The sequence below is a fragment of the Scyliorhinus canicula genome, chromosome 7 (assembly GCF_902713615.1).
Source record: "Scyliorhinus canicula chromosome 7, sScyCan1.1, whole genome shotgun sequence".
Taxonomy (NCBI): Eukaryota; Metazoa; Chordata; class Chondrichthyes; order Carcharhiniformes; family Scyliorhinidae; genus Scyliorhinus; species Scyliorhinus canicula.
The window spans coordinates 103,960,819-103,987,286 of record NC_052152.1 but is presented as its reverse complement, the minus strand read 5'-3'; the positions used below and the strand labels follow the sequence as shown (position 1 = coordinate 103,987,286).

The following is a 26,468-nucleotide window of genomic DNA, read 5'->3' as shown; positions in this document are numbered from 1 at the left end:
ATCCCCCTATGCTCCACATGTTTTTGGCTGTGGGGCTGAGGCCCATGCAGACACGGGGAGAATGTGCAAGCACCACATGGACGGTGACCCGGGCCTGAGGTCGAACCCTGGACCACGGCGCCACGAGGCAACAGTGCTAACCACTGCGCCACCATGCTGAGAATGGTTCTTAAGAAAAACAGTCCAGGGTGAGGCAGTGATGTGGGTAATCCACCACCAATGGTATCTGCTACACTTAATTTCATTATTCTTGAAGGATGATCTGGCTGGAAACTTCCCTTTATTGTACCAGAGAGTGTGTGGTCTTTTTTGTGTTCTTGGTCGGAAGCTTTGTGTACTGCAGGTTTAGAATTCTGAGCCTACACTTTCCCAACCTGTCTTTTTGAGGGACATGGGTCCACTTTTTGGGTGCACTCGGGACACAAGGCACTCTACCAAGAGGCAGCAAATTCGTCCAATTTTTGCCATGGCCACAAGTTGGCTTTTGCATCCATTTTTGATGGCCTCAAAGACAAACCAAAATGGTGGCTGCACTTGAATGACCCACCATCATCGAAAGACTGACGAATGGCAAACTGAAACCTGAGGCTATTATCAATTTTTTGAAAAACAAAACAAATTCTCGCACTTACATAGTACTTTTCACAACCTCCCCTCAGAATGACGGTGCAGTGCTCCCTCCGTACTGCCCTGCCAGATAACATTTTGTCTCCGGTGCGGATTTGAACCCACAGTGTTCAGACTCGGAGCCGTGACATTGCATTGCTAGGATTTCTCCCTTCCCTCAGTCTCGGTTCATTCACAGTTAAAACTCTCTCATTTTGTGGACCATGTGACTGAGCTGTCGCAGCAAGTGCCCCACATCCCTACTCCGGCCCTCATGTAAACAAAGGATTTACCAGCATCGTTCTTTCCTTTTAACTTTGGTGTGGATTTGCAGGTTTGGACAGTGACAGCGAGCTGTCTACAGCGACTTATCCGGGATTAGTCCTTCAAGCAATCTGCTGAACGAGCTGGAACCGGCTTGGCAGTTTTTGGGTGTAAATGCGGCCAGGCTTGCTGATCCTTTCACGGGTGTGTAGAAATAGCCCATTCCTAAGCTGGTTTCACAATATTTCTACGGCTCATGAAGCAGCAACAACCCATTGTCTGTCATAAGCTTTGTAGTGCATTATGGGAGGACATAATGGTTGTGTGTAGTTTGTTGCCTGGGTCAGGTACCATACCAACTGAGAGCGGGGCTGGCTGATCAACCCCAGGGGTTTGGAGGCCCATTTCCGAGGAGAGCACACAAGGTCTCCTAGAGTTTTTATTTGGGCAGTAAATATTGACACTGTTGTGTTGGTCAATGATTGGGGCAGGGAGGTGGCACTTATGGTTCAAATTTACTCATAAGCTGCAGGGAGTCTGACTTTCACAGCAAAAAACAGCCTCTGAAATCAGAACCAACATCCCAGCAGCCGGGCAGCCAATTATTCCTCCAGCAAATACGGTGAGCAGAGGGTAAGTGTACCAGACAAACTATGCAGCCTCCAAGTGTGATCCCAGGAGCCATGGGACTGAATCTGGCAATAATCTGCAAGCAGCGGATGAGACTCCCCTCCTCGACCGACTGCAACTTCCCAGTCCATGCCAGCCGAGAGTTGGCCTCCTGGAGGCAGACCGAGAAGCTAGAAATGCGGAATGATTTAAAACTCGCCGATGCCCTGCCTGTGCAGGAAGATGGCCACCCTGTAGAGGGGCTCCCCCTCCGCAATGGCACCATTTAAAATGTGAAGTGCTGAGCGGGGCCTCCATCTGGAGGCATCCACTCTCTTCCCCCTGTGCTGGAAGGCTTCCTCTTAGGCCACCCCCCCCCTCCCCCCCCCCCCCCCTTCCCAAGCATTGAAAGATCACCCAGTGTCCAAAATTGGATGACCGTTCTGCCACAAATTGGTGAATTAGCCATCCATCTGCAACATGCCCAGGAACCATGGGACTGAATTTTCCAATTGCTGTGGAGTTTTCCATTCCTGGGAAAGTTGTGTCATGTGCCTATTTCCGACATGGTGCAGGCTGGGACTCTGCTTTGATCCTAGCCTCAGGGTCCTAACACTAATTACGGTCATTATTTTCCAACATGTAGCTTTTATCCTTCCCCATCCCCCTCTTGCCGTTAGTCTCATTTCAGCATTTTCTTTACTGGGCTAACAGTCCATGGGGCTGGACTAATATAAGGCCTTGAAAGAAAGAAAGACATGCATTTATATAGCGCCTTTGCTGACCACAAGATGTCCCAAAGTGCTTTGCGGCCTGTGCAATATGCAGAGTCCCAGCCTGCACCATGTCGGAAATAGGCACATGACACAACTTTCCCAGGAATGGAAAACTCCACAGCAATTGGAAAATTCAGTCCCATGGTTCCTGGGCATGTTGCAGATGGATGGCTAATTCACCAATTTGTGGCAGAAAGGTCATCCAATTTTGGACACTGGGTGATCTTTCATCACTTATTGCGATTTAGCAAACACTGCTGCTAACCTGTCCACAGGAGGCTCCCAGGAACAGCAATGAGATAAGTGGCATTGGTTGAAGGACATTGGGGAGCACCTTCTTACCGTTCTTCAACACAGTACGAGGAGATTGTTTCTACGTTGACCTGAGAGGGCAGACAGCATTGCCAATAAACAGCCATCCAATATCTAGCAATTCTGCACAGCACAGAGCTACCAGCATAGATTATCTGCTCAAGTGGCAGGGATGGGTCTTGGACCCAAAACCTCCTAACTCAGAGGTGAGATATGGTTAACATCTAATAATCCAGAGAATGTGAGTTCAAATGCCGCTAACATAGTTTGAGAATTTGAATTGAGTTTTGACGACCTGGAAATAAAGAGCTGGCATCAGTAAGTAAGGCCGTGAGTCAGATCTGCTATTTTCAGCAATGTATTAAGTTGGCCATTAATTGTAGCTTTCTGTATAAAGAGAGTGAATGATTAACAGAGAGAGAGTGTGGAGCAGATACAAACAGTGCCAAAGACAGAGCGATACAGGTACAAAGAGAGAGTGATACATAAATACTAAATACAAGGGGAGAGTCAGAAATACAGTACTGAGACAGAGAGAGACTGTGAGAGAGAGAGAGAGAGAGACATAGGTACAGATACTGAGACAAAAATCCAAAGAGAGTGTGAGAATGCCAAACATACAGATATCAGGAGGCCGAGGAACATATCCTGTACCGAGAGAAAAAGAGGTAAAGATACAGAGAGATGCAAATACAGAGTGGGGGAGAGGGTGATGACAGGATGGATGAGAGAGAATCATGGCAGGTGAGGGAGATGGAATGGGCAAGGGAGATGGAATGGGCAAAGGAGATAGGGTGGGCGAGAGGGAGGCATAAGGTTACACAGTGACAAACCTGTCCTCACCATTACTGTACCCCAGTGTTATACACTGACAAACCTGTCTTCACCATTACTGTACCCTAGTGTTATACAGTGACAAACCTGTCTTCACCATTACTGTACCCTAGTGTTAAACGGTGACAAACGTGTCCTCAACTTTACTGTACCCCAGTGTTATACACTGACAAACCTGTCCTCAATATTACTGTAACCCAGTGTTATACACTGACAAACCTGTCCCCACCATTACTGTACCCTAGTGTTATACACTGACAAACCTGTCCTCAATATTACTGTAACCCAGTGTTATACACTGACAAACCTGTCCCCACCATTACTGTACCCCAGTGTTATACAGTGACAAACCTGTTCTCACCATTACTGTACCCTAGTGTTATACACTGACAAACCTGTCCCCACCATTACTGTACCCCAGTGTTATACAGTGACAAACCTGTCCTCACCATTACTGTACCCCAGTGTTATACACTGACAAACCTGTTCTCACCATTACTGTACCCTAGTGTTATACACTGACAAACCTGTCCCCACCATTACTGTACCCCAGTGTTATACAGTGACAAACCTGTTCTCACCATTACTGTACCCTAGTGTTATACAGTGACAAACCCGTCCTCACCATTACTGTACCCTAGTGTTATACAGTGACAAACCTGTCCTCAACATTACTGTACCCCGGTGTTATACAGTGACAAACCTGTCCCCACCATTACTGTACCCCAGTGTTATACAGTGACAAACCTGTCCTCACCATTACTGTACCCCAGTGTTATACAGTGACAAACCTGTCCTCACCATTACTGTACCCTAGTGTTATACAGTGACAACCGGTCCTCAACATTACTGTACCCCAGTGTTATACAGTGACAAACCTGTCCCCACCATTACTGTACCCCGGTGTTATACAGTGACAAACCTGTCCTCAACATTACTGTACCCCAGTGTTATACACTGACAAACCTGTCCTCACCATTACTGTACCCCAGTGTTATACAGTGACAAACCTGTCATCAACATTACTGTACCCCAGTGTTATACAGTGACAAACCTGTCCTCACCATTACTGTACCCTAGTGTTAAACGGTGACAAACCTGTCCTCAATATTACTGTAACCCAGTGTTATACACTGACAAACCTGTCCCCACCACTACTGTACCCCAGTGTTATACAGTGACAAACCTGTTCTCACCATTACTGTACCCTAGTGTTATACAGTGACAAACCTGTCCTCACCATTACTGTACCCCAGTGTTATACAGTGACAAACCTGTTCTCACCATTACTGTACCCTAGTGTTATACACTGACAAACCTGTCCCCACCATTACTGTACCCCAGTGTTATACACAGACAAACCTGTCCTCACCATTACTGTACCCCAGTGTTATACAGTGACAAACCTGTCCTCACCATTACTGTACCCTAGTGTTATACACTGACAAACCTGTCCTCACCATTACTGTACCCCAGTGTTATACACTGACAAACCTGTCCCCACCATTACTGTACCCCAGTGTTATACACTGACAAACCTGTCCTCACCATTACTGTACCCTAGTGTTAAACGGTGACAAACCTGTCCTCAACATTACTGTACCCCAGTGTTATACACTGACAAACCTGTCCTCAACATTACTGTACCCTAGTGTTATTCACTGACAAACCTGTCCTCACCATTACTGTACCCTAGTGTTCTACAGTGACAAACCTGTCCTCACCATTACTGTACCCTAGTGTTATTCACTGACAAACCTGTCCTCACCATTACTGTACCCTAGTGTTCTACAGTGACAAACCTGTCCTCACCATTACTGTACCCTAGTGTTAAACGGTGACAAACGTGTCCTCAACATTACTGTACCCCAGTGTTATACAGGTACAAACCTGTCCTCAACATTACTGTACCCCAGTGTTATACAGTGACAAACCTGTCCCCATGTTTACTGTACCCCAGTGTTATACAGTGACAAACCTGTCCCCAACATTACTGTACCCCAGTGTTATACAGTGACAAACCTGTCCCCACGATTACTGTACCCCAGTGTTATACAGTGACAAACGTGTTCTCAACATTACTGTACCCCAGTGTTATACACTGACAAACCTGTCCCCACCATTACTGTACCCCAGTGTTATACACTGACAAACCTGTCCCCACGATTACTGTACCCCAGTGTTATACAGTGACAACCGGTCCTCAACATTACTGCACCCCAGTGTTATACACTGACAAACTTGTCCCCACCATTACTGTACCCAGTGTTATACAGTGACAAACGTGTCCTCAACATTACTGTACCCCAGTGTTATACAGTGACAAACCTGTCCTCACCATTACTGTACCCCAGTGTTATACACTGACAAACCTGTCCTCACCATTACTGTACCCCAGTGTTATACACTGACAAACCTGTCCTCACCATTACTGTACCCCAGTGTTATACACTGACAAACCTGTCATCAACATTACTGTACCCCAGTGTTATACAGTGACAAACCTGTCATCAACATTACTGTACCCTAGTGTTATACACTGACAAACCTGTACCCACCATTACTGTACCCCAGTGTAATACAGTGACAAACCTGTCCTCACCATTACTGTACGCCAGTGTTATACAGTGACAAACCTGTCCTCACCATTACTGTACCCTAGTGTTATACACTGACAAACCTGTACCCACCATTACTGTACCCCAGTGTTATACAGTGACAAACCTGTCCTCACCATTACTGTACCCCAGTGTTATACACTGACAAACCTGTACCCACCATTACTGTACCCCAGTGTTATACACTGACAAACTTGTCCTCACCATTACTGTACCCTAGTGTTAAACGGTGACAAACCTGTCCTCAATATTACTGTAACCCAGTGTTATACACTGACAAACCTGTCCCCACCATTACTGTACCCCAGTGTTATACAGTGACAAACCTGTTCTCACCATTACTGTACCCTAGTGTTATACACTGACAAACCTGTCCCCACCATTACTGTACCCCAGTGTTATACAGTGACAAACCTGTTCTCACCATTACTGTACCCTAGTGTTATACACTGACAAACCTGTCCCCACCATTACTGTACCCCAGTGTTATACACAGACAAACCTGTCCTCACCATTACTGTACCCCAGTGTTATACAGTGACAAACCTGTCCTCACCATTACTGTACCCTAGTGTTATACACTGACAAACCTGTCCTCACCATTACTGTACCCCAGTGTTATACACTGACAAACCTGTCCCCACCATTACTGTACCCCAGTGTTATACAGTGACAACCGGCCCTCAACATTACTGTACCCCAGTGTTATACAGTGACAAACCTGTCCTCACCATTACTGTACCCCAGTGTTATTCACTGACAAACCTGTCCTCACCATTACTGTACCCTAGTGTTAAACGGTGACAAACCTGTCCTCAACATTACTGTACCCCAGTGTTATACACTGACAAACCTGTCCTCAACATTACTGTACCCTAGTGTTATTCACTGACAAACCTGTCCTCACCATTACTGTACCCTAGTGTTCTACAGTGACAAACCTCTCCTCACCATTACTGTACCCTAGTGTTAAACGGTGACAAACGTTGCCTCAACATTACTGTACCCCAGTGTTATACAGGTACAAACCTGTCCTCAACATTACTGTACCCCAGTGTTATACAGTGACAAACCTGTCCCCATGTTTACTGTACCCCAGTGTTATACAGTGACAAACCTGTCCCCAACATTACTGTACTCCAGTGTTATACAGTGACAAACCTGTCCCCACGATTACTGTACCCCAGTGTTATACAGTGACAAACCTGTCCCCATGATTACTGTACCCCAGTGTTATACACTGACAAACCTGTCCCCACCATTACTGTACCCCAGTGTTATACACTGACAAACCTGTCCCCACGATTACTGTACCCCAGTGTTATACAGTGACAACCGGTCCTCAACATTACTGCACCCCAGTGTTATACACTGACAAACTTGTCCCCACCATTACTGTACCCAGTGTTATACAGTGACAAACGTGTCCTCAACATTACTGTACCCCAGTGTTATACACTGACAAACCTGTCCTCACCATTACTGTACCCCAGTGTTATACAGTGACAAACCTGTCCTCACCATTACTGTACCCTAGTGTTATACACTGACAAACCTGTACCCACCATTACTGTACCCCAGTGTAATACAGTGACAAACCTGTCCTCACCATTACTGTACGCCAGTGTTATACAGTGACAAACCTGTCCTCACCATTACTGTACCCTAGTGTTATACACTGACAAACCTGTACCCACCATTACTGTACCCCAGTGTAATACAGTGACAAACCTGTCCTCAACATTACTGTACCCCAGTGTTATACAGTGACAAACCTGTCCTCACCATTACTGTACGCCAGTGTTATACAGTGACAAACCTGTCCTCACCATTACTGTACCCTAGTGTTAAACGGTGACAAACGTGTCCTCAACATTACTGTACCCTAGTGTTATAAGAACATAAGAACATAAGAACTAGGAGCAGGAGTAGGCCATCTGGCCCCTCGAGCCTGCTCCGCCATTCAATTAGATCATGGCTGATCTTTTGTGGACTCAGCTCCACTTTCCGGCCCGAACACCATAACCCTTAATCCCTTTATTCTTCAAAAAACTATCTATCTTTACCTTAAAAACATGTAATGAAGGAGCCTCAACTGCTTCACTGGGCAAGGAATTCCATAGATTCACAACCCTTTGGGTGAAGAAGTTCCTCCTAAACTCAGTCCTAAATCTACTTCCCCTTATTTTGAGGCTATGCCCCCTAGTTCTGCTGTTACCCGCCAGTGGAAACAACCTGCCCGCATCTATCCTATCTATTCCCTTCATAATTTTAAATGTTTCTATAAGATCCCCCCTCATCCTTCTAAATTCCAACGAGTACAGTCCCAGTCTACTCAACCTCTCCTCATAATCCAACCCCTTCAGCTCTGGGATTAACCTAGTGAATCTCCTCTGCACACCCTCCAGTGCCAGTACGTCCTTTCTCAAGTAAGGAGACCAAAACTGAACACAATACTCCAGGTGTGGCCGCACTAACACCTTATACAATTGCAACATAACCTCCCTAGTCTTAAACTCCATCCCTCTAGCAATGAAGGACAAAATTCCATTTGCCTTCTTAATCACCTGTTGCACTTGTAAACCAACCTTCTGTGACTCATGCACTAGCACACCCAAGTCTCTCTGAACAGCGGCATGCTTTAATATTTTATCGTTTAAATAATAATCCCGTTTGCTGTTATTCCTACCAAAATGGATAACCTCACATTTGTCAACATTGTATTCCATCTGCCAGACCCGAGCCCATTCACTTAACCTATCCAAATCCCTCTGCAGACTTCCAGTATCCTCTGCACTTTTCGCTTTACCACTCATCTTAGTGTCATCTGCAAACTTGGACACATTGCCCTTGGTCCCCAACTCCAAATCATCAATGTAAATTGTGAACAATTGTGGGCCCAACACGGATCCCTGAGGGACACCACTAGCTACTGATTGCCAACCAGAGAAACACCCATTTATCCCAACTCTTTGCTTTCTATTAATTAACCAATCCTCTATCCATGCTACTACTTTACCCTTAATGCCATGCATCTTTATCTTATGCAGCAACCTTTTGTGTGGCACCTTGTCAAAGGCTTTCTGGAAATCCAGATAGACCACATCCATCGGCTCCCCGTTATCTACTGCACTGGTAATGTCCTCAAAAAATTCCACTAAATTAGTTAGGCATGACCTGCCTTTAACGAACCCATGCTGCGTCTGCCCAATGGGACAATTTCTATCCAGATGCCTCGCAATTTCTTCCTTGATGATAGATTCCAGCATCTTCCCTATTACCGAAGTTAAACTCACTGGCCTATAATTTCCTGCTTTCTGCCTACCTCCTTTTTTAAACAGTGGCGTCACGTTTGCTAATTTCCAATCCACCGGGACCACCCCATGGTCTAGTGAATTTCGGTAAATTATCACTAGTGCATCTGCAATTTCCCTAGCCATCTCTTTTAGCACTCTGGGATGCATTCCATCAGGGCCAGGAGACTTGTCTACCTTTAGCCCCATTAGCTTGCCCATCACTCCCTCCTTAGTGATAACAATCCTCTCAAGGTCCTCACCTGTCATAGCCTCATTTCTATCAGTCGCTGGCATGTTATTTGTGTCTTCCACTGTGAAGACCGACCCAAAAAACCTGTTCAGTTCCTCAGCCATTTCCTCATTTCCCATTATTAAAACTCCCTTCTCATCCTCTAAAGGACCAATATTTACCTTAGCCACTCTTTTTTGTCTTATATATTTGTAAAAACTTTTACTGTCTGTTTTTATATTCTGAGCAAGTTTACTCTCATACTCTATCTTACTCTTCTTTATAGCTTTTTTAGTAGCTTTCTGCTGCCCCCTAAAGATTTCCCAGTCCTCTAATCTCCCAGCACTCTTTGCCACTTTATATGCTTTTTCCTTCAATTTGATACTCTCCCTTATTTCCTTAGATATCCACGGTCGATTTTCCCTCTTTCTTCCGTCCTTCCTTTTTGTTGGTATAAACCTTTGCTGAGCACTGTGAAAAATCGCTTGGAAGGTTCTCCACTGTTCCTCAACTGTTCCACCATAAAGTCTTAGCTCCCAGTCTACCTTAGCTAGTTCTTCTCTCATCCCCTTGTAATCTCCTTTGTTTAAACACAAAACACTAGTATTTGATTTTACTTTCTCACCCTCCATCTGTATTTTAAATTCCACCATATTGTGATCGCTCCTTCCGAGAGGATCCCTAACTATGAGATCATGAATCAATCCTGTCTCATTACACAGGACAAGATCTAGGACCGCTTGTTCCCTCGTAGGTTCCATTACATACTGTTCTAGGAAACTATCACGGATACATTCTATAAACTCCTCCTCACGGTTGCCTTGACCGACCTGGTTAAACCAATCGACATGTAGATTAAAATCCCCCATGATAACTGCTGTACCATTTCTACATGCATCAGTTATTTCTTTGTTTATTGCCTGCCCCACCATATCGTTACTATTTGGTGGCCGATAGACTACTCCTATCAGTGACTTTTTCGCCTTACTATTCCTGATTTCCACCCAAATGGATTCAACCTTATCCTCCATAGCACCGATGTCATCCCTTACTATTGCCCGGATGTCATCCTTAAATAACAGAGCAACACCACCTCCCTTACCATCCACTCTGTCCTTCCGAATAGTTTGATACCCTCGGATATTTAACTCCCAGTCGTGACCATCCTTTAACCATGTTTCAGTAATGGCCACTAAATCATAGTCATTTACGATGATTTGTGCCACCAACTCATTTACTTTATTCCGAATACTACGAGCATTCAGGTAAAGTACACTTATGTTGGTTTTTTTACCTCTGTTTTGAATCTTAACATCTCCAGTTTTATTCCTTTTGTTATTACTGGGCCTATTCACTGTGCTCCCCTCAGTCACTGTACCTTGTACTGTCGCCCTTATGGATTTCTGACTATGTCTTCTCTGCCTTGCACTTTTCCCCTTACTTCCTTTTGTTTCTGTCCCTGTTTTACTACCTTCCAACTTCCAGCATTGGTTCCCATCCCCCTGCCACATTAGTTTAAACCCTCCCCAACAGCTCTAGCAAACACCCCCCCTAGGACATCGGTTCCAGTCCTGCCCAAGTGCAGACCGTCCGGTTTGTACTGGTCCCACCTCCCCCAGAACCGGTCCCAATGCCCCAGGAATTTGAATCCCTCCCTCTTGCACCATCTCTCGAGCCACGCATTCATCCTATCTATCCTGACATTCCTACTCTGACTAGCTCGTGGCACTGGTAGCAATCCTGAGATTACTACCTTTGAGGTCCTACTTTTTAGTTTAACTCCTAACTCCCTGAATTCCGCTTGTAGGACCTCATCCCGTTTTTTACCTATATCGTTGGTGCCTATGTGCACCACGACAGCTGGCTGTTCACCCTCCCCCCCCAGAATGTCCTGCAGCCGCTCCGAGACATCCTTGACCCTTGCACCAGGGAGGCAACATACCATCCTGGAGTCTCGATTGCGTCCACAGAACCGCCTGTCTATTCCCCTTACGATCGAGTCCCCTATCACTATAGCCCTGCCATTTTTCTTCCTGCCCTGCTGTGCAGCAGAGCCAGCCACGGTGCCATGAACCTGGCTGCTGCTGCCTTCCCCTGGTAAGCCATCTCCCTCAACAGTATCCAAAGCGGTATATCTGTTTTGCAGGGAGTTGACCGCAGGGGACACCTGCACTGCCTTCCTACTCTTGCTCTTTCTTTTGGTCACCCATTTTCTATCTCCCTCAGTAACCTTCACCTGCGGTGTGACCAACTCGCTAAACGTGCTATCCACGACCTCCTCAGCATCGCGGATGCTCCAAAGTGAGTCTATCCGCAGCTCCAGAGCCGTCAAGCGGTCTAACAAGAGCTGCAACTGAACACACTTCTTGCACGTGAAGGAGCCAGGGACAGTGGACGTGTCCCTGAGCTCCCACATCGCACACGAGGAGCATGACACGGGTCTGGGATCTCCTGCCATGTCTTAAACCCTTGGTAAACTTAAACAACTACAATTTCAAAATAAAAATAAATAAATTAGACAATGAAAAGAAAAAGAGAGACTACTTACCAGTCACTTACCAGGGTTAAAAAGCACCTCCTCACACTCTGCACCGAATTACCTCACTGCACCAAATTACCAAGTTTCAATCCCCACTCTGTACGAGTCGCACTCCGGATGTGTCTCCTGGAAAAGTGCTCGCTTTTCAGTTATACACTGACAAACCTGTCCTCACCATTACTGTACCCCAGTGTTATACACTGACAAACCTGTCCTCAACATTGCTGTGCCCCAGTGTTATACAGTGACAATCCTGTCCCCACCATTACTGTACCCCAGTGTTATACAGTGACAACCGGCCCTCAACATTACTGTACCCCAGTGTTATACAGTGACAAACCTGTCCCCACCATTACTGTACCCCAGTGTTATACAGTGACAAACCTGTCCCCATGATTACTGTACCCCAGTGTTATACAGTGACAAACCTGTCCCCACCATTACTGTACCCTAGTGTTATACAGTGACAAACCTGTCCTCAACATTACTGTACCCCAGTGTTATACAGTGACAAACCTGTCCTCACCATTACTGTACCCCAGTGTTATAGTGACAACCGGTCCTCAACATTACTGTACCCCAGTGTTATACACTGACAAATCTGTCCCCACCATTACTGTACCCTAGTGTTATACAGTGACAAACCTGTCCCCACCATTACTGTACCCAGTGTTATACAGTGACAAACCGGTCCTCACCATTACTGTAGCCTAGTGTTATACAGTGATAGACTTGTCCCACCAGTGCTGTACAGTGTTATACACTGACAATCCTGTCCCCACCATTACTCTACCCAGTGTTCCACAGTAACAGACCTATCCCTACCAGTACTGTACCCCAGTGTTATACAGTGACAGACTCATCCCCGTAGTACTATGCCCCATTGTTATACAGGCACAGCATCATCCCCACCAGTACTGTACCCCAGTGTTATGCAGTGACAGATCTGTCCCCAACTGTACTGTACCCCAGTGTTAAAAGTGAGACTCATCGCCACCAGTACTGTAGCCCAGTGTTACACAGTGACTGACTGTCTCCACCAGCACTATGCCCCAATGTTATACAGTGACTGACTGTCTCCACCAGTACTATGCCCCAATGTTATACAGTGACTGACTGTCTCCACCAGTACTATGCCCCAATGTTATACAGTGACTGACTGTCTCCACCAGTACTATGCCCCAATGTTATACAGTGGTAGACCTGTCTCCACCAGTACTGTGCCCAAATGTTATACAGTGACTGACTGTCTCCACCAGTACTATGCCCCAATGTTATACAGTGACTGTCTCCACCAGGACTATGCCCCAATGTTATACAGTGACTGACTGTCTCCACCAGGACTATGCCCCAATGTTATACAGTGGTAGACCTGTCTCCACCAGGACTATGCCCCAATGTTATACAGTGACTGTCTCCACTAGTACTATGCCCCAATGTTATACAGTGACTGACCTATCTCCACCAGTACTATGCCCCAATGTTATACAGTGGTAGACCTGTCTCCACCAGTACTGTGCCCAAATGTTATACAGTGACTGACTGTCTCCACCAGTACTATGCCCCAATGTTATACAGTGACTGTCTCCACCAGGACTATGCCCCAATGTTAGAACATAGAACAGTACAGCACAGAACAGGCCCTTCGGCCCTCAATGTTGTGCCGAGCCATGATCACCCTACTCAAACCCACGAATCCACCCTATACCCGTAACCGAACAACCCCACCCCCCCTTAACCTTACTTTTATTAGGACGCTACGGGCAATGTAGCATGGCCAATCCACCTAACCCGCACATCTTTGGACTGTGGGAGGAAACCGGAGCACCCGGAGGAAACCCACGCACACAGGGGGAGGACGTGCAGACTCCACACAGACAGTGACCCAGCCGGGAATCGAACCTGAGACCCTGGAGCTGTGAAGCATTTATGCTAACCACCATGCTACCCTGCAGCCCCTGTTATACAGTGACTGACTGTCTCCACCAGGACTATGCCCCAATGTTATACAGTGACTGACTGTCTCCACCAGGACTATGCCCCAATGTTATACAGTGACTGACTGTCTCCACCAGGACTAGGCCCCAATGTTATACAGTGACTGACCTATCTCCACCAGTACTATGCCCCAATGTTATACAGTGACTGACTGTCTCCACCAGGACTATGCCCCAATGTTATACAGTGACTGTCTCCACCAGTACTATGCCCCAATGTTATACAGTGACTGACTGTCTCCACCAGGACTATGCCCCAATGTTATACAGTGACTGACTGTCTCCACCAGGACTATGCCCCAATGTTATACAGTGACTGTCTCCACCAGTACTATGCCCCAATGTTATACAGTGACTGACTGTCTCCACCAGAGCTTTGCCCCAATGTTATACAGTGACTGACCTATCTCCACCAGAGCTATGCCAGAATGTTAGACAGTGACAGACCTGTCTGCACCAGTATTACGACTTTCATTCTTGGACCTTCCTACTTTCTGATATTTTATGACACTGGTTAATAGCTGATCTTAAATAATAAAGTAAGAAGTCTTACAACACCAGGTTAAAGTCCAACAGGTTTGTTTCAAACACGAGCTTTCGGAGCACGGCTCCTTCTTCAGGTGATAAATAATACAGGCCATTGTATTATTTGCATTAAATAATAAATAATAAAGGCCATTGCAATGTGGTCGATGTGGTTTAGGGACATTTTAACAGCGTTGTAAACTGAATAATCCTCAGAGATGTGAGATCACTGATGGTGTTTTATTGCCCAATCCCACATCTAAGGTTCTGAGAACATTACTTTGAAAAGGATATCGGAAAGTGTAGAAACCTGCTGTACACACTGGAACGAGAACCCAACCGGATGAATAGTGAGCAAGCTGTCAGCACACCTCTCATTTGCTTATGGGTTTGCATAAATAAAAATGCGTTTCCAGTGGGGCGGAAGAATGAAGAGGTTTGTTTATTGTGGGACTGGGCTGGATCGAGAATGGCCTTTTCTGAATTCTGTCCTTGAGGGACAATCACTGTATATGCTAACCTGGAGCATCATTGGCCCTTCTGCATGTGGATCTCTATGCGGATAGCTTGTGTGGCAGAGTGCCAGGGAAAATGTAGTGAGCGTGTTTGCTGCATTTACAAGCCGGCAGTAGCTTTGAACCTTATGCTCTGTGTTATTAATCCAGCTGCTCTCAAAGCTTAAAGATCTAGCTGATCGGTTTATTGCCTCACTGCTGCCATGTGGCCAAATGATTTGTTACACTTGGTTCAGCACCCCAGCAAACCTATTATCGCTTCACATAGCATCCAAGAGTCAAAGGAGCTTTATAAACCTTCCTTATAATTCCTGCAATAAACAGTTAACCCCTTGTGGAAGGAAGCCGGTTCGATAGGCATCAGACTTTGAATTCATTCTTGGTTCCTCGTAGCCATGGTTCAGTGGTTACACCCTGACCTCTGCGTCAGAAGGTCAAGGATTCAAGCTACTCCTGAGGTTTGAAGTTGTGATCTTGGTGCTGCACTGGGAGAATGCTGCACTGTTGGAGGTGATGTCTTGCTACAGTTCTGTATAGGGTTCCCCAACTGTGATGAAAAGTACTGGAGGTGGTTGCATCCACATGACTTGCCCCCCACACTCCAGCCATCAGTCGGCCAACATCCATTGTGCTGTACTGGCTTCTTCATACATCAATTGGAAAGCAAAAAGACTCATTACCCAATAAGGTGGTGTCCCCGCCAACCACACACCCTTTTTCAATACATATTTATATCTGGTAAAGAAAGTGACAAAGAAAAACAATCATTTTTGATGTCCCATTGATTGATCTTCAATCCCTGAACAATCCAGATCAATCCGTATTTTCATTCATGGGATGTAGCAGTGGCTGGCAGGGCCAGCATTTATTGCCCATCCCTAATTACCCTTGAACTGGGTTGACTTGCTAGACCAACCCCGAGGACATTTAAGAGTCAACCACATTTCTGTGGCTCTGGAGTCTAAATGGGCAGCACGGTAGCACAGTTGCTTCACAGCTCCAGGGTCCTAGGTTCAATTCTCGGCTTGGGTCACTGTCTGCGTGGAGTCTGCACGTTTTCCCCGTGTCTGCGTGGGTTTCCTCCGGGTGCTCCGGTTTCCTCCCACAAGTCCAAAGGTGTGCAAGTTAGGTGGATTGTCCATGATAAATTGCCCTTAAGAGTCCAAAAAAGGGTAGGTGGGGTTACTGGGTTATGGGGGTAGGTGAACCAGGTGGGTTTTTTTGACAATTGACAATGGTTTCATGGTCATCATTAGACATTTAATTCCAGATTTAAAATTTTTTAAAATCCAATTTCACCGTCTGCCGTGGTGGGATTCGAACCCCAGTCCCCTGGGTCTCTGGATTGCTAGTCCAATGACAAAACAACTACACCATTGCCTCCCCATCCTGAAGGCTTGACAACTCTTAGTTGTGTAGGGCTTTGGTGAGATCCACGTCTGGAGTTCTGTGCACAGTTTTAGTCACCATATTTAAGGAAGGATGTATTTGTATTGGACGTGTGCCAGTGAAGATTCACACGATTGGTTTCTGGGATGAGAAGGTTTCCTATGAACAGAGACTGAATAAACTAGGCCTGTACTGTCTGGATTTTAGAAGGATAAGAATTGGTGCAAGATTCTGAAGGGGCTCGATAGGGAAAGCACTGACAAGTTGATTCATTTGAAAATGCTCCGGGTGCTCCGGTTTCTCTCTCAGTCCAAAAATGTGCAGGTTTAGGTTGGTTATGGAGATAGGGCTGGGGGAAGTGGGCTTCGGTAGGTTGCTCTTTCAGAGTTCAGTGCAGACTCGATGGGCCGAATGGCCTCCTTCTTCACTGTAAGGATTCTATGGCTCTAAAGAATGTCACCCAGTCTGTTTGCAGCTACTTTCTGAGGGTATTTTGGTAACCAAATCAAACCTGTCAAATGACTTGTCTGTGAACAAATAGCTGCAGGCATTGGAGATGGTTTAAACAGGCTCTTTGGGTTTCCAGGGAAAGGGTGGGGAAGGGAATAGGAGACAGAACCAGGCCAATATATAAAACATTGTAGGAAGTAGAATTCCGAATGTGCCATGCCAGGCTGAGCGCAAACCTAAGGTCGAGGGAGGTGAGGAAGAGGGACAAGGGTGGATTTATGCTGTGCAGTGCTACTATTGTCCGGCACTGAAAGGATTGCATTACGCTGCCTCAGGTAGTGGCCTCTGCCTCCTCCGCACACCACAGATTTACAGTACTGTTCTCACAAGGCACCACATCAAAGATATCAGGGATAACCCAAATCAGGATAGATACTGTACAGCTCTGGCCAATCAAAACTCATTTGAGTGATCTTCCGTCTTATCGATGAATACAGAATGTATTTTGTCAGGTGGAAGGTCCAGCCTCACTGGGGAGGAGAAACGGCGCAACCCTGTTTCCCCTTTCTCCTTCTAAAACCTCTACCGATTGTACCTGGTCTTAACTTCTGAAAGAAAATGTCTGTTGAAAAATTGCAGGGAAATAAACATATATTGTGTTGCAGGAAACAAAAGGCTGTACTGTGGAAGCCAGTCAGTCCTTGTTTACTGTGGATCTGGAATGGGATACTTGAAAATGGAATAATGTCGGAGCAGGAAGAGGCCATTCAGCCCCTTGACTCTGTTCCTATATGCAGTTAAATCATGGCTGGTCTACAGCCTTTTGGGAGAGAGAGTTCTAGATTTCCACTCCCTTTGTGTGAAGAACCGTCCTCGCAGTTTATAGCTGTCATTCTTCTTAACCATGCAATGTACTCCGAGGTTTGTCAAGCCCTGGATTGTCATGGATACTAAAACATGATAAAACCTTTACTCTGAAGGCCATGTTCTAGAATTCCCCCCCATTTCTCCACCTCCTTGCCCTTCCTTTAAGACCCCATTCACAGCTCATTCCCCCCCCCCCCCAAATTCTCTTTGGCTTGGTGTTGAATTGTTCCTGGGGATATTTGATGCATTAAATATGTTAGGTAAATACAAGTTGTTGACATGCTTTATTGAATGGCCCAGAGTTTCTCATCTCTGCTGTGGTATTGTGTAACGGTGCTCAGCTGTGGTCCGATGCCCAGAAATCAGGAAATCCCCTCAGGATGCTGTGGTACCAGGTGATTTACCCATCTGTGATTCTGACGGTACAAAGGAAAAACTTGCTTTTATATAGTATCTTGCACATTTGGTTGTCACAAAGTGCATTACAGACAATGATGTAATTTTGAAGTGTAGTCACCATTGTAAAGCCAGAAATGCAGCAGCCACAATTGTGCACAGCAAGCTCCCACAAATAGTAGTGGTGTCTGTTGAATGATAAATATCGGTGATGAAACCGAAGAGAACGCTCTTGTTTTTTTCAATTAGTGTTGTGTGCCCCTTGGAGGACAGGAAAGGCTGGGGTTAACTGTTTCTGTAGCTCATGGGGTGAAAGGGATCAAAGGACATTGGGGGGGAAGGCGGGAACAGGCTCTTGAGTCGGATGATCAGCCAGAGTGTAATGAATGGTGGGGTAGACGTGAAAGGCCAAATAGCCTACGCCTGCTCTTATTTTCTGTGTTTCTAACTTCTCAATTAAAGCATAGCACCACCAAAAGATAAAATGCTCCATAAAAATCCAAATTTGGAGGGCGGCACTGTGGGGCTGAGGACCCGGGTTCGATCCTGGCCCTGGGCCACAGTCCGTGTGGAGTTTGCGCATTCTCCCCGAGTCTGTGTGGGTCTCACCCCCACAACCCAAAGATGTGCAGGTTAGGTGGGTTGGCCATACTAAATTGCCCCTTAATTGGAAAAAAATAATTGGGTACTCTAAATTTATTTTTAAAAATAAATAAAAAATAAAAATCCAAATTTGAATGATCTTTTCCAGATGTTTCAGGAACTGAACGTAGTTGGCAAAGGCACCCCGGGGAGAGGAAGTCCTTTTGTAGGGGCTGATGAGTAAAAATTGATCGGTATCAGTGCTGTTGTCTGTAACATCATTGGGTCATCTGACTTTAAATCTGGGATAGAAATGGGAAATCTCTGGGGAATGGAAAAGTAACGAATGACGGTTGACATTCGAGAATATTGGGTGTTAATTCAGCAAAACTGTCTGCTTTTGAAAACAGCTGGAGAATTTGGATCTTGGAAAATGGAGTCTCCCAGTACAAGCACCATTCTAATGCTGACAAGATCATGTCCTACCCAGAACTGTTTGCCTTTCATTGAACAGCAGCTTTGTGGCCTAGTATTGAGGCTGTGACCACGTGCACTTTCCAATGACATCTCCTGTCTCTGGACCTCTGTTTGGCTGAATTTCTTCCTCTCATTCTTTGGCTTACTCAGGAAGGGCAAAATGGTGGATATTGTAGCGCAGAAAATTCCTCCTGAGACGGAGGCTGAAGTGGCGAGGAGCTTTCTGACGAAGATCTTGAGAAATTCCATGAGGTAACAGCAAGCCTAACCATTACCCCCCTCCTCCCTTCACCTCCACTGCTCCCCCCACCAACCCCCAGCACCATCAATACTTTCCCTCTTCACCAGCCATCTGGTTAATGGCAAGCTAGGACACCAATCTTGACTACCTCAACATTACTCCTCCATTTTTGTTTAATGGTTCATGTCGGCATCTGCATGGTTGTGACGTCAGTGCATGAAGTGTATGTGATCGTGACTGTCCTCTGTTGCTAGAATACAACTTTGTTCCCTGTTCCCGCTGTGAGTATGAAGCACAAATCCTTAACACAACATGTCTGATAATGGCCCAAAAAAAGAAATGAAAAGACAATATGGGTTTGTCGGTAAAGGGTAGAATTTCTGATCATCGTACAAAGAGCATAATAGAGTCGGAGGAAACTCAGATAGATGAGCTAAAGGGTAAATGGGAAGTTGAGCTGGGGTGGGCGGGTGGAGGTAGAGGCGGGCCTGTGGGCGGATACTTTGAGCAGAGTCAACACGTCCTCATCATGTGCCAGGCTCAGCCTGATACAATTCAAGGTGGTACACTGGGCACACGTGACGGTGGCCTGGATGAGCATTTTTTCTGGTATAGAGGACAGGTGTGCGAGGTGTGCAGGAGGGCCAGCAAACCAGGTCCATATGTTTTGAGCATGCCCGAAGCTTAGGGGATACAGGCAGCGATTTGCGGATGTCATGACCACGGTGCTAAAAACAAGGGTGGTGCCGAGTCCAGAGGTGCCGATTTTTGGAGTATCGGAAGACCCGGGAGTCCAGGGGGTGAGAGAGGCTAATGTTTTGGCCTTTGCCTCCTTGGTAGCCCGGAGACGGATATTGTTCGCGTGGAGGGACTCGAAGCCCCCGACATCAGAGATTTGGAATAGCGACATTGCTGGGTTTCTCAGACTTGAGAAAATTAAGTTCGCCCTGACAGGATCAACGTTAGGGTTCGTCCGGAGGTGGCAGCCGTTTATCAACTTCTTCGGGGAAAGCTAAACTGTCAGTAGAGGCATTAAATGGCGGGGGGCCGGGGGAGGGGGGGGTTGGGCTATTTTGTGTTTAGGGTAGGCGGAATTAGTGAGTGATGGAGAGATATTTTTTGCACTATGTTTATATTTGTATTTGTACCGTTTATTGTTATAAAATTATAAATGACTTTATAAAATGTTTATAAAAATTGTACAGAATTACATACTTGATTGCACTTCATTAAAATATTTGTCGATGAGATGTGGGCGACATTGACAAGACATCATTTAATATCTGTCCTTACTCATTCTGAGGCAGTCAGTAATCAACCATGTAGGCCAGACAAGGTTTCCTTCACTGAAGGTCATGAGTTGGGTTTACAACAGCAATCCGCTAGTTTTTGCAGGTTAGTCGATGTGCTACCAACTCAGAATGGGAACATAGGAGTTGCTAGATGATCAATGACCCCCGAACCAGGAGTAGTTGAATGTGTCGCCAGCAGTGAATATCCCTCAAAGGTACTGGGACATGGCGGATATGCGATCAGTCAGGCAGCGTTCTCAGTTAGGGGAAGCACTCAAAATTGACCATTTGCGTGCACTTCCTGTCGCCACAATTTTTCAACAAAGCTTTTCTGCCAACATTTCAGATCCACTTTTATGATGGGAATTTTCTGTTTCCCTCAGTCCACAATAAGCTGCTGTGATTCAGGCCTCCATCCAGCCATGATCGCTGCAGTGCGTTTCCCAGCATCTTGCATCTTTGAATGAACGCACCTCAATCTCTCCTATACTTTTGAAGCTTTTCTCCTTGAAATCCTGGTGGTTCCTCACCTTACAGAGAAGCCTTTTGAACTGAACTATCAGTAGCTGAGTTAAAATATCCTATATCTACGTTTCTGCCTTTCAATGTTGCCTGTTTCATTTTTCTTTGGGAGCCTTGTCACACAATCTCCACTATCATGAGTGGCACCACAGGTGGTTTAAGAGTAATGTTGAAAAAATTAAATGAAAATCGTTTATTGTCACAAGTAGGCTTCAAATGAAGTTACTGTGCAAAGCCCCTAGTCGCCACACTCTGGCACCTGTTCGGGGAGGCTGGTACAGGAATTGAACCATGCTGCTGGCCTACCTTGGTCTGCTTTCAAAGCCAGCTATTTAGCCCTGTGCTAAACCAGCCCCTAATATTTTGTGTGTGCCTCACACTACTTGTAATTTCCCTTTCCAACATTTCTCATCATACTTTGCTATTAATGCCCAGACTTTTGATCAATGATGTGCACCATCTCACTGCAGGAGTATATGAAAGGTACGGGGGCTGAAAGAATTACATAATGAGGGCAGATTACTCAGGCTTGTCTTGGATACAGAAGATTAATGGGTTTAATATGGCAAAGAGGTTGAGGTGCGTGAAGATTGGGCTGGGGGGGGGGGGGGGGAATGTTTATTTTACCATGTTGATGTCAATGTTTATGTTACTGTTATAAAAAATTTCAAATACCTTAATAAAATATCATTAAAACAATATGGCAAAGGGATTCAAAGGACTAAATAGAGACACACCTATTTCCTCAGGTAGGTCCTGAGGAAGACTCTTAAAGCTAGGCAATTCGGGAGCGATGACAAGAGGCACTTCTTCACACAATGGGGAGTAGAAATTGCAAAATCTGCTCCGCCCTTCAAACAAAAAGTACCTGTTGAGGTGATGGGTCAGTTCCAAAATGAGACTGATGGATTTTGGTGAAATAAGATTATTAAAGGATAAGGTGGAAAAGTAGAGTTGAGTTAAGTACCAGTCATTATCATAGAATCATAGAATTTACAGTGCAGAAGGAGGCCATTTGGCCCATCAAGTCTGCACTGGCTCTTGGAAAGTACACCCCATTTAAACCCACACTTCCAACCTATCCTCGTAATCCAGTAACCCCACCTAACCTTTTTTTTTGACACTAAGGGCAATTTAACATGGCCAATCCACCTAACCTGCACATCATTGGACTGTGGGAGGATACCGGAGCACCCAGAGGAAACCCACGCAGGCACGGGGAGAACATTCAGACTCCGCACAGACAGTGATTCAAGCCGTGAATCGAATCTGGGATCCTGGAGCTGTGAAGCAACTGTGTTAACCACTGTGTTACTGTGCCATCTAATTGGATGGCAGAACAAGTTTGAGAGGCTGAATGGCCTTCTCCAGATGCTGTGTCCCAGTAACATGTTTGAGGGGCTGAATGGTCTCCTACATAAGACCACAAGACATAGGAGCAGAATTAGGCCACTCGCCCCATACAGTTCTTATGCTCCTGCAATTGAATAGGTTGAACCATCCGGAAAACTTGCTGAGGTGTTCGTGGGAGGCAGGGATATTTTCCAGGTGGGAATTATAGGTTCTCACTGAGGTTAGATGTCCAAGATAATGCTAGGCTCCAGTGAAGGTCCCCCAGTGGTCAACTGTGCACAGGCCAAGAATGGAAGCCCTGTCATCTTTAGAAACATTATCACCCTTCATCTCTCTGAAAGTTATTTTTTCACACTCAACTGGATTTATTTGATGATCCGGATCAAAGAGGCTGGAGAATAGGCTGGCTTCTCCCTCTCTGCCTTGACTGACTGATTGCTTGAATGGACAAGCGCTTGATGAACATGGCATCCTGGATCTGGTAGGAGGATTTTAAAAATAAATTTAAAATACCCAATTCATTTTTTCCAATTAAGGGGCAATTTTTAGTGTGGCCAATACACCTAGCCTGCACATCTTTGGGTTGTGGGGGCGAAACCCACGCAAACATGGGGAGAATGTGGGAACTCCACACGGACAGTGACCCAGAGCCGGAATCGAACCTGGGACCTCGGCGCCGTGAGGCAGCAATGCTAACACATTGCACCACCATGCTGCCCTACGGTAGGAGGGCTTTTAGGTGCAGGTGTGGTGATTAACTCCACAGATGTGGTAATTGGAAGCAAAACATCTGAAATTCCATCAGAATGTAAGCCCCTTCATTGAGGAGTCGGTGAGAGATTTTGACAGCACGTGAAAGGGCTAATCTGGCAGAAAATGACCGTGCAATATTTCTGTATATCCTAAAGCTATTTGTCTTTTCCCCAGTTAATGATCTGTCATTAAGGGTTCAGGTGCACCTCTTGCTCATTACACTCCCAGATGAAAAGCAGTGAGTGCAGGCCTCTCAATGTAACCTGTTATCAAAATCTATATCTTGCTGGTTTTAAAAATATCAGGTGAAAATTGATATTTGAAACTAATGTTATTTATAGTCGCTTTGACTGCAGTTTTTTTTAAAAGAGAAGTATTTTTACTGTCGGAGTTACTGGTCTGCCTTGCTTGAGGCAGGCCTCACTTGCATTTTACAGGGCATTACGCAAAGTTTAAGTTCTGTTCTGCAGTTGAAATCTCTGAAGAATCTTTGATGGAGCTAGCAACCTGAATGAAAGCATTTGGAAACTACCCTGCACACCAAATAACAGGCAAAAATCAAGATGGCGCTCAGAGCGTGGCCACTCTCTGTGAACTCTCCCAAACAGATCCTCTTTTTACATCTCTTATAATCGTACTAATCTTTTGAAATTTAATTCCAACACTAACATTATCACTAACCTTTCCCTGTTATGTATTTTCTTTTGATTTTCTTATGATCTGTTTGAGCTGCTCGCAGAAAAATACTTTTAACTATTCCTCGGTACACATGACAATAAACAAATCCAATCCAAACCAAAATGATTGCCAGCGAAGGCCCCCGGTGTGTGTGCTCTATTGTTGTTGCAATGTAGACTTTGGTTTAGGAGAGACCCACTTGGCTGGTCCATGCTTCCCCGTAAATCAGGTCATCACACTGCCCTCTCTTTGAATGGTGTGGCACTGCACACTGCTGGGCAGCTCTTTTTTATTGAACTGACTCATATTTGAATACATTGTGCAAAAAACCTTCTTTAACTTGCTATCTTTCTCACTTGTAAATTTACTTGCCTCCCCCCACCCCTATCCAGGTGTAATGAGCCAGCGTGTAGGCCCCACTCGTGGCATTCGACAAAGTTCACGGACAGCCAGCCGGAATCCGCCATGATGCAGTTATCATGGCACTCGAGGTCTCACGCCATGTAAGTGCTTCACTCCATGCCATGTTCCTTTTCTGCTGCGGTGTCGGCAAACCTTGCATTTAAGTGCTGTGGGGAATGTGTTGCCTATTGTTGCCTGTGTTGCCTGTTAACTTCAAGCGGCTATTGGATAGGTACATGGATTATGGTAGAATAATGGAATGTAGATTAATTTGTTCTTAAGGGCAGCACGGTAGCATTGTGGCTAGCACAATTGCTTCACAGCTCCAGGGTCCCAGATTCGATTTCGGCTTGGGTCACTGTCTGTGTGGAGTCTGCACATCCTCCCCGTGTGTGCGTGGGTTTCCTCTGGGTGCTCCAGTTTCCTCCCACAGTCCAAAGATGTGCAGGTTGGGTGGATTGGCCATGATAAATTGCCCTTAGTGTCCAAAATTCTATGATCTATGATTAACCTCGGACAAAAGTTCAGCACAACATCGTGGGCCGAAGGGCCTGTTCTGTGCTGTATTTCTCTATGTTCTATTGTTCTTTGGGCTGTGTTTTGTTTTTGTTTAATGGGCGAAGAAGATTAATGGAAATGTAAAGGGGATAAACTGTAGTTTGGTGATGGTTCTGTTCAGGAGCTCGATTATGGTGATGGTTTCTGCTACTTCATTTAAGTGTTGCCAAGTCTGGTTGGATGTAGTCCTGGAGTTTCCATCACATGACTTCCAACTGTCCTGCCCAGTCATACTCCCAACCCCCTCCCCTCACCACCTCCAAAAGATTTTGCAACTAATAAATGCAAATTTTAAATAGAATTTTTCTTCCTGTCTGGTTTCTGGGGGCAAGGCCTTGACGATCACCCTTCAATTGCAGCAGACGCCAGCGCAATTCCAGAAGCTTGGAGATCCTAAAGTCACCTGAGCAGCCACTCCTCATTGTCCAGGCATTAACGGAGATCAGTTGCCTCAGAAACTGCTTTCTTCTTGATCAACTGACCCAAAGCTTTCAGGACACAGTCGGTAAACCCAGTTTTACTGAAACAAACCCTGGGGCTGAGGAGCCTCATGTTAGTTAGGAGTGGAGAATGCAGGATTGTTCTGCTTTGAGCAGAAGTGGTTAAGGGACGTTTTAATAAAGGTGTCCAGAATTCTGAAAGGATTTTGAAAAGAATAAATGAGGAGAACTTATTTCCCTTTGTGCGTGAGTCAATAACCCCGGGAGGCAGATTTAAGATAACTTTGTAAGAACCAGTGAAGAGGTTGTCCCAATCTCCACGGAGACTGATAACCTTTAAAGCAATTTGTACTTCCAATTATTAGCTCAAAGAATGACACCTCAGGATTTGACGTTTTAAAACGTTTACAGTAACAGTAAAGGTGGAGAGGTGCACTGGTGGCAATGACACTGGTCTCGTAATCCAGAGGCCCAGGTTAATACTCTGGGGACACTGGTTCAAATCCCACAACAACGGCTGGTGGAATTTAAATTTAATGAATAAAGTCTGGAATGTAAAGTTAGTCTCCGTAATAGTGACCATGGGTGGCACGGTGGCTCAGTGGTTAGCACTGCAACCTCACGGAGCCGAGGACCCGGATTCTATCCTGGCCTCGGGTCACTGTCCGTGCAGAGTTTGCACAGTCTCCCCGTGCCTACTTGGGTCTCGCCCCCACAACCCAAAGATGCGCAGGATAGATGGATTGCCCACTTTAAATTACCCCTTAATTGGAAAATAAAATTGGATATTCTAAATTTATTTTTAAAAAAGTAATAGTAACCATGTCAACTATCATCGATTGTCGTAAAAATCCAATTGGTTCCTTCAGGGAAAGAAATCTGCCGTCCTTACTCGATCTGGCCTTAGTGTAACTCCAGATCCATAGCAATGTGATCGACTTGCCCTCA

The 26,468-nt window shown here is 45.6% G+C and overlaps 1 protein-coding gene across 8 annotated transcripts in view; it reads left to right on the top strand.

Moving 5' to 3' along the window:
* The window catches only part of shroom2a (shroom family member 2a), a 334,620-nt gene that overhangs the window by 242,913 nt on the left and 65,239 nt on the right, over positions 1-26,468 (top strand). For 5 of the 8 annotated variants that reach the window (XM_038802578.1, XM_038802582.1, XM_038802584.1 and 2 more), the window contains one exon: positions 24,513-24,623. In XM_038802578.1, coding sequence (XP_038658506.1) covers positions 24,513-24,623 — 111 coding nt within the window. Of the gene's footprint in view, positions 1-19,431; positions 19,534-24,512; positions 24,624-26,468 lie in introns of all 8 variants that reach the window. The other 3 variants (XM_038802577.1, XM_038802579.1, XM_038802580.1) reach the window with 1 other exon arrangement.